At 39.4% G+C, this 9,486-nt stretch overlaps 1 protein-coding gene across 3 annotated transcripts; it reads left to right on the plus strand.

The window, feature by feature from the left end:
• Positions 1-1,082: 1,082 nt before the first annotated feature.
• On the plus strand, positions 1,083-7,782 carry LOC106907586 (polyadenylate-binding protein 1A). 3 transcript variants are annotated; one of them, XM_088006057.1, is made up of 17 exons: positions 1,083-1,310; positions 1,447-1,511; positions 1,618-1,899; positions 2,007-2,200; positions 2,348-2,463; positions 2,779-2,918; positions 3,019-3,113; positions 3,233-3,370; positions 4,408-4,503; positions 4,590-4,862; positions 4,959-5,049; positions 5,721-5,843; positions 5,929-6,071; positions 6,840-6,924; positions 7,022-7,152; positions 7,231-7,321; positions 7,413-7,782. In XM_088006057.1, exons 3-16 carry the CDS (start codon positions 1,707-1,709, stop codon positions 7,318-7,320), a joined length of 1,908 nt encoding a protein of 635 aa, XP_087862183.1. In that variant the 5' UTR covers positions 1,083-1,310; positions 1,447-1,511; positions 1,618-1,706; the 3' UTR covers position 7,321; positions 7,413-7,782. The 3 variants fall into 3 exon arrangements, with proteins under 3 accessions (XP_087862183.1, XP_014828868.1, XP_087862182.1); XM_014973382.2 differs by lacking the exon at positions 1,447-1,511 and having other exon boundaries at positions 1,083-1,405; XM_088006056.1 differs by lacking the exon at positions 1,447-1,511 and having other exon boundaries at positions 1,083-1,308.
• Positions 7,783-9,486: the final 1,704 nt, after the last annotated feature.

Here is a 9,486-nt window from a genome sequence, read left to right on the forward strand (position 1 = left end):
GTTTGGGTGCGTCTTCCACTCCCACGGCTCTACTTGATCACAGGGCAGATTCAACACAGGAATGCTGTAGGCCTACTGTGCTGTATTACTATGTCCTAATATTCAATTTAAGTAAGAAGGGGTCTGTATTCCTTTTTGGTAAATGTACTTATTTGGGAGAACTTAAAACGTAAGGAATCTTCATTGCTATAAACTTCAAAATTGCTAAAAAAATTTGTGTCCCATTCAAGAAGTCGAAAACTGTTGGTGCGATTTAGCACCCCCTGCAGTCCTTATGATAGTAGTATGAGAGGTGCACTCCCTTGTGGGCTCTACAAACTCAGAAACGATCACAGGAAGTACAATCTTTACAAGCGTTTTGTTCAATGCAATAAATAAAATGTATTTAAATGTTTAACTTAGAAGAAACGGACGGTTCTGTTCTGTTTAAGCAGCCCTATCAAGGTTCCTACATTTAGATTCTACATGAAATTGGATAAAGTTTTTAACACATGGTCCAAATATGCACTAATAATATGTGAACTGTTACATGTTAAAATAGCAACCAAAAGTTTTATAAACTTTTAGAAATAAAACATGTCTGAGATGGAAGTTGCCTGTACATGTAAGCTACAAGGAGTTGAGGTATTAAAGATGGATTAGTGCAGGCATGGGAAGAAGAAAGTACTTCATCTTCCAAGTCTGGTGGGGTTTTTTTTATATCAGAACTTAAACAAAATCTAGTCTTAAAGTTTTATATATTTTAAAGTAAAAGGAATCGTAGAACAGCTTCTACAATGCCATCACTTTCTGATAAACAATAAACCAAAAGTTTAAAAGTTTATTGTTTCATTTAGATAGATTTATGGCTGTTTTTATGCACTGTTCTCTTAAGGTTCTGTAATAGCATTTTTAAGCTCTAATTTTCTGAGAAACTGGGTTAAAATTTTTCAAACTATGTATAGTAAAATTTTAGTAAGATTATTCAATTAAATTCTCTACATGTTATTTTACTCATAAACATTAAATATCGCGAGAAACGTGACGCTAACCACGGTTAGTGCACGCGCCGGCGTTTCGACTGGAATCTGGAAACAGCCTCCCCCGTCCTTCCTTTCATTCTTGTAATCCGTCTGCGTAGGGTGTGCTCCGGAGCTAGCCTCGGCACACATTTTATTATTATGAAACAAACCAAAAGCTAGTGAGCACCCGCAGACATATTTTTATAAGAAAACCTAAAATCGGTGAAGCAGGATTTGATTTGCCAACAAAGCAACGCGAAGAAGACGCTGCCTTCGAAAAAGAACGAAAGACGGAACGACGAAAACGGTGTTAGCAAGCTACGTTACTAGCGTCATTGTTGAGAGCGCGGCTAATTAACTATAGCCTGTTATTTCTCCCCACATTTAAAGAAGTATTACTTATAGTAAGTTAATTGTCGCTGTTTGTGTCTTGTTGTATCGATAGTTTAGCGCTCTTTGTGATTTTGAAGGAGCTAAACGTCTCAAATTGTGACATTTAAGCCATATTGGGTAGGCCGCACTCCCGACATTTTGCTACATAGCCGAGCTACATAGCCCACGTTGTTAGCACTTAACGGTTTTTTTCTGTCTCTTCTCTTTTTATTTGCCAAAACAGAGTGAAGAAAACGTATTTAACTTTCCTGACAGCCACTATTGCGCGTCGAACTCAAACAGCTATCTGATTGAAAACAAACGACGCCCGACATGAATCCCAGCGCGCCTAGCTACCCCATGGCCTCGCTCTACGTAGGAGACCTGCACCCAGATGTTACCGAGGCCATGCTCTACGAGAAATTCAGCCCGGCCGGACCCATCCTGTCTATCAGAGTGTGCAGAGACATGATCACCCGGCGTTCGCTGGGATATGCGTATGTTAACTTCCAACAACCAGCTGATGGTAGGATATAGTTACAAAGAGAAGTCACTTGTAAAGTCACTTGTACTTCATATACGACAGGGTGCCTAAGGTTATTCTTTTGTTTTATTTTTTCAAAACGTTTGTAGCTGAAAGGGCTTTGGACACGATGAACTTCGATGTGATTAAGGGCAGGCCTCTCCGCATCATGTGGTCCCAGCGTGACCCCTCCTTGAGGAAGAGCGGGGTGGGAAACATCTTCATCAAAAACCTCGACAAGTCCATTGACAACAAGGCCCTTTATGACACCTTCTCTGCGTTTGGAAACATCCTCTCTTGCAAGGTAAGACAGTGACAGATCTATTCTGTGTTAATGCATGAGTTAGGATTTCACAAGATTAAAGCTAGTTTGTAATGCTTGGCCTGCATGGTGTGTGTGTGTGTGTTTCAATGTTTTTTTTTTAACATCCTCAAATCTGTCCTTTCTAAGGTGGTTTGTGATGAAAATGGCTCAAAAGGTTACGGTTTTGTGCACTTTGAGACCCACGAAGCAGCTGAGCGTGCCATTGAGAAAATGAACGGCATGTTGCTCAATGACAGAAAAGTGTAAGTGGTGGAGATTGTTACACTTTTGTTTTTAAAACGTGTGAGGGGAATGTGCTTAACAAACATTTTGATGCCTAACTCAAAGCGCTATTTTTGTGTTTTCCTGCATCTTGTCAACCAGCATCCCGTAAACTCGAAACATTTACAAATAAAGTATCTCTAAAATACAGAGGGAATCACTACATTTTGAATTTGATTCTTAAAAAAAATCTATCATAATTTGGATGCAACCACGATGCAGTCTGTATTTGTATACTTCTGCTGTTTTATATCATAGTGTGTGACTTAAGCATACTTTTGTCATTTTTTTAACAGATTTGTCGGCCGCTTCAAGTCGCGCAAAGAGAGGGAGGCTGAGCTGGGGGCACGTGCCAGAGAGTTTACCAACGTTTACATCAAAAACTTCGGGGAGGACATGGATGATGAGAAGCTAAAGGAGTTATTTAGCAAATATGGTGAGACGTCAAGATTTCAGATGCGGACGATTGCAAGTCGCCAGCTATCGGGTATGAAGTGGCTGGGTAAATGTGTTGATTAGCCTGCCTGTTTCCGAAGGTCCTGCGCTCAGCATCCGGGTCATGACAGACGAGAGCGGCAAGTCCAAGGGATTCGGCTTCGTCAGCTTCGAGAGGCACGAAGATGCTCAGAAAGTTAGCATACGTTTCATGTCTTTTTTATTATTATTATTATCGAACGTGGTTTCAGTTTCATGTTTGCCATTTGAATTGAATCTGAATGTGTTTCCGCTCCATTTCTGGTGGCTTTGTAGGCCGTGGACGACATGAACGGCAAAGAACTGAATGGCCGACAGGTGTATGTGGGCCGCGCGCAGAAGAAGGGCGAGCGCCAGAATGAACTTAAACGCAAATTTGAGCAGATGAAGCAAGATCGCATGACCAGATACCAGGTTGGTGTTTGTTCTGTGACGGTTTAACAGTTAACATGTTGCAGGCTTTGATAGAGATATGTCAGTCTGGAAAATAAAAAAGTAAAAGTTATTCAAGTAGTTAGTGAGATGTGACAATATGGCACCGTAAGCTAACCTTGGCTTTAACCTCTGTTTAATGTCACAAATGTGGTTCATTTATCTGTATGTGTGGATAATAACTAGCTGCAGAGATAAACTTTTTAGAACCCAATACTGTGTAAGGCTGTAAGTAAAACAAGGACATAAAATTGAAAAATAATTTATTATTTCGACTACTTCACAAAGATGCATTTTGACAAAATGCATCTGTGTAGATACATGTGTAGATACTTATATTTTTTATAAGTAGAGTGTACTTGATACTTTGACCATCTGTCGAGGCTGAATGTACATCTTATAAATCCACATCTTGCACTCACAGTACACTTACAACCTTTGATTTGGTTATACACAAGTCATAAGATCCAGTGAATCATTTACAAACTGATAACGGTATGCATTGTTTGATCAGTATGGCAGCTCAACTTCTAACCCCACTGCTTCATAGAGAAGGCAAGATAAATTAAATTTTAATTAGAACAGTGCTTTGCTTATTCAGACAATAGAAACTTCAGAATATCTTATTTTGTTTACTGTACTACTTGAGAACCAGGATCAATTGGAATGTATGTGTGATTTAATTTTTTTCTTTGTAAAGACTTTTGTTGTGAATTGGCTCTATATAAATTTAATAGAATTAATCAACATTATCGCAATATACAGCTATTAGTACAATAACTAAATTTAATCCTTTGTCCTAAGTGAGCACAATAAAAAAAAAATCACAACAGTATTTATAGCTTTATTAAAATGAAAAAAAACTTTTCAAAATAAAAAACTGAAAGAATCTATAATTGGTATACAAGATTGCATAAAGATTGGTTTTATAACTTCAATATTCAGTCACAGTTCAGAATCGTAACTATTTAAATTCCTCTGAAGTTGGGCTTTATTTAATTTCATTTCTCTTTTCCCAGGGTGTCAACCTGTACGTTAAAAACCTCGACGATGGCCTAGACGACGAGCGTTTGCGAAAGGAGTTCTCCCCGTTCGGGACCATCACCAGTGCGAAGGTAAAGCCAGTCTTCTAATTCAGATAAAATGTCACGTCAGCTGGTGGTCTGAAAACGCAACGGATGTCTTCCACTCTTGGCTTCAGGTGATGATGGAGGGCGGCCGCAGCAAAGGTTTCGGGTTCGTGTGCTTTTCGTCGCCTGAAGAGGCCACTAAAGCTGTGACAGAAATGAATGGGCGCATCGTGGCTACAAAGCCTCTGTATGTGGCGCTGGCTCAGCGGAAGGAAGAGCGCCAGGCCCACCTGACCAACCAATACATGCAGAGGATGGCCACGGTCCGGGCCGTGCCCAACCCTGTCCTCAACCCCTACCAGCCCGCTCCACCCTCAGGCTACTTCATGGCAGCTATTCCACAGGTGAACCCCCCAGGCAGCTGATTAACATGGTTTGCTAATATTCCATCAGTACTTTTATGTGGATTTGTATTTAACATTACATATCGGTGTTTTTAGGCTCAGAACCGCGCTGCGTATTACTCCGCCAACCAGTTGGCCCAGCTCCGCCCCAGTCCTCGCTGGGCTGCTCAGGGAGTGCGACCTCAGCGTAAGTCGTTTCTCCTATGTTCCTTTAAAGCTGCAGTATGTAACTTTTTATGTAAAAAAAAAAAAATTGTTAAAACTATCACCATTTTGTGAAGGAATAATATGAGACAAATGACCTGTGAAAAAAATTAATTCCCCTCCTTCCAGTGCTGCTATTGCCATCTGAAGAAACACACCGCTCCCAGTGAGAAACGAGCAATCAGCCAGGAGGAGGGTCTTATTGCTGTCAATCAACCTCGTGTTCTCGTGGCTAAATGTGCTAATGGGAGAGAAACAACTTACCATTCCATATCTGCTGTCATCTGTGGCCATGCTAACTAGCCTTAGGATTCATGGAAGACTCTAAGAAGAAGCTGTAGCATAGCACAGAGCAAGGGAAAGAGGGATTGTGTTGTGAGCAGTGTGTATACAAGCATGATTGATGGCACTAAGACCTTCCTCCTGTTTGTGATTGTATTTTGTAGTCAACACTGGGAGAAGACGGCTTGCTTTTTGTTTTAGTTTTTTTTTTTTTTCACAGATTTTTCCATACTTGCATCACAATATAGAGATAGTTTTAACAAATATGTAAAAGAAATATTTTATTTTTTTTTTTTTTATAAAACTTGCTAATGGAGCTTCAACTCTTAAACATCCTGATGTTGATGCATTAATTGTGTGGAATTTCTTCAGATTTCCAAAACATGCCCAACGCCATGCGTCCCTCAGCACCAAGGCCCCAGACCTTCAACACCATTCGTGCTACCACTACCACCAACACCCAGGTTCCGCGCATGATGGCCTCCCAGCGCATGCGTAAGGATTTCACATCACAGCATCCTAACGAGGTGGTCGCTCTCTGTGGGCGTTTTTAACCAATTGTCTCTGGTTCTCCCCTCAGCCACCCAGGCCCTCGGCCAGCGCCCCGCCAGCGCTTCAGCCACTGCAGCCCCAGTCCGTACCATGCCTCAGTACAAATATGCTGCCGGTGTGCGCAACCCCCAGCAACACATGGCGTCCCAGCCACAAGTTGCCATGCAGCAAGTAAGTAGACATTTTGCATTTGCATACAAATCAATTGTTTCAAATAGAAATTCACTTTTTTCACTTCTGATACCAATATCTGAGGTTTACTGTCAAGTCCAATACAGAATAACGGTGCTGGATTGACATGAGATGTTTCTTGACATCGAAGTACTGAATTATGATTGTATTTGGTAACTCTGCACTAGTACAACACACTTAAATACACCAATAGCTTCACGTTTATTTTTTGTTTTCTTTATTTTGAACATGATAGAAGTATAAAATCACACACGAGCAAGGAATGCAAAAGACACATTTTTATACAATCATCTTAACATGCTCCAAAAGGAGTAGGAAGAAGTAAGAAACCTATGAACTCCTACCCCATAAACTTATACAATATTTTCAGATGGAGCCTCATTATATAAAAAAAAGAAAATGACACAGGTTAGTTAATTTTTCCATCTTATCTTGGTGTACATGTCTAAATATATACATCTATACCCACACACTCAGATGGTCTAACCTCTATTTACATATTCACATTAGTGCTATCTCTAAACTGCTCAGAAAGTGGAATTAGGGATTCAAAATATAATGTCAATAAAATTAAATGGAATAGATCTGCCCTTATGGATTGAGGACACTGACATTGAAACTCGATTTAGAAATTTTAAATATCTGGACCCATACAGATATCCAAGTTACTCTAAGTTATTGGCATAGTTGGTGCAGACTTTGTCTTGTTTTTGGTAGGATTTTGTCTGACGTCTTTCTGTCCCATAGCCTGCTGTCCATGTCCAAGGTCAGGAGCCCCTGACTGCTTCCATGCTGGCTGCTGCTCCTCCTCAGGAGCAGAAGCAGATGCTGGGTGAGTGAACAATCAGCTCTGATGGAGATTTCTGGGACTCTTTAAAACACCTTCAGTTGAGTTGTTTTATGACCCAGTTGACTGCTTCCCTCCTCAGGTGAGCGTCTGTTCCCCCTGATCCAGAATATGCACCCCAGCCTGGCTGGTAAGATCACCGGTATGCTTCTGGAGATAGACAACTCTGAGCTGCTTCACATGCTTGAGTCACCTGAATCTCTGCGCTCCAAGGTTTGCTTCATCTTGAACATATTGAGTTGTGTTGAAACACTGCATTTGCTTTGGGGTTCATAAACATTTCTGCTTCAGGTGGATGAGGCTGTTGCTGTGCTTCAGGCCCACCAGGCCAAAGAGGCTGCGCAGAAGTCCACCACACCTGCCGGTGTTCCCAGCGTCTAAGGTGGGGACAATACACAGTTAAACATTATGAACATTGTTCAAACTATTGTCTGGAATATTTATAGTTTTTTTTCTTTGTTTTTGTCTTGCAGCTTGAGCATTTTGAAACCTGCTTCACCGATGGAAAAAGAGAAAAAAAACTTAAACATTGAAAAACCTAAAACTCAGAAAACATCGCAAAACGATAAATTATTTCTTAAAAAAAAAAAAAGAAAAAGAAATTGAATCTGCCAGGTCTAGAGATGGTTTGACTAGACCTTGATCATAAACAAAAATTAGTTTAAAAAAATAGCAAAATAGATAAAATTGAAAATTGTAATAAATTTGAATGCATTCCTCTGTTTTATGTCATTTTACTGTCAGTGCTCAAACTGTCAGCAATGTCAGGGAAATGGTTGCTGAGCATTTTGAGGTGATTTGTATCGTAAACTACTGGCTGTAATAAAACATCATTCGAAATTACCACTCCTGGTGTGGGATTTATTGTTAACACGACTGATAAGAAAAACCACATTCCATTTGTTGCACATCACGTCCTCAGCTCAGATTCTCAGCAGCTTTCTCCACTAGGTGTCACTGTTGTCTCAATCACAGGACTGGATCATTTTTGTCCTGACATTTGTTGAGCATAGCAGGAAACCACCTGCCTCTGTTCTTGAGCATTACATTGATACAAATCTGTCTTGTACACTACAAATATGTACAGAATGTTCAAGTGGTTGGAAAAACTCCTGTATTCTGCTGCCTGTCACATGTCAAAATTCTGGTACAAGCAGTTTACTTGTTGGTTTTTCTGCTTAATTAGGAATTTCCTACTTGAGTACAGGGTTTCAAACATGTGACAGGATTTGAATGTAGTTAATGAGCTTTCTAACTATGCAGGCTTATACTTCATTTCCTCTTGAATCACTTGGACACAAGGCTTTCACATAATCATTTCCATCTTGGATTGGGATGGCGCTCTAAAGCTATCTTGTCTGCCATCTCATTACCAAATTGTCTCATGTACTATCTGCCCATTTTGTAAAACAAATAAAAGAGGGAAAATGTTTAGTTAGTTCAGTAAAAAGGGTATTTGTGGAATCACTTGTAGCATATAGCTAAATATATGCTAACAATATATATGCTAAAAAAATCACCTTCAGTGGATGCTTCCTAAATAGTTAATGACTGGTTTTAAAAATTGAATTTTACTCCTTTGTAATAACTAGAATCAGTTTGGAGTTGAGTGTAAATCTGCCTTTATACTTGATTTGATTCCATTATATATTTATGGATATGAATTGGATTTCTTATAAAGTGCCTTGTGGCTACATACACTATTGCATGAGCAAATTTTGCAACCGTTAGGGGTGACTGTATGCTACTCAATATTTAGTCATTTCTAATGTCTGAGCTGGAAATGTATTCAAAAGTACTTTTTGATCTTAAAAGGATATTAAATATTTGAAAGCAGAAAAGTAAGCAAAATTCCTCGTTGCTGCACAGCATCCAAAAAAGGCAGTGCTTCAATGAAAGAAATTATGAACCAATACCATCTGTGTAAACCGGTCTACCAGATACGACTGATAATATGGAAATTAAAGAGTGAAAAAAAGGAAAATGTTACGTGAAAATTACCCATATTTTAATTACCCATATTAAAATATGGGTAATTTTAATATTACCCATATTAAAATCAAGCATATCCTGCCAAACTGAAGTAGGGAGGATATTATGTACCTTGCTTTTGTTCACTAAAGCAGTCTACATGTAAAGACGAAATGCAAAACTAATAAGCAAGTAAACAGAAATACAACAATAATCCAACTTGTGCAATATAAAAAGTTTAATGATGCTGTGTGGATATTGTTGGGCCCGCCAAGTAACATTTTACCCTGGGCCTCCAAAAGCATAGAGTTGGCTCTGGTTTCTCTCTTTTTAGTTTTATGCAGAGGTGGGTATAATATCCAAAAATTACTTGACACACAGTTATGATGGTTCATAATAAAAGTACGCAAGTAAAAGTAAAACGTGTGGGGTAGTAAAATTACCCCAGACGTTTTTTTTTTTCCCAAAGAGTTACTTACGTAAATGTAACTATTTACCACCCACCTCAGCTTTTCGATGTGCTTGAGGAGTGCTTAACCTTAAACAACTTCTTTCCATTCAAAAATTGTGTCAGTA

The sequence above is a fragment of the Poecilia mexicana genome, unplaced genomic scaffold (genome assembly GCF_051168715.1).
Source record: "Poecilia mexicana isolate PSO_F unplaced genomic scaffold, ASM5116871v1 scaffold_6, whole genome shotgun sequence".
Lineage (NCBI taxonomy): Eukaryota > Metazoa > Chordata > Actinopteri > Cyprinodontiformes > Poeciliidae > Poecilia > Poecilia mexicana.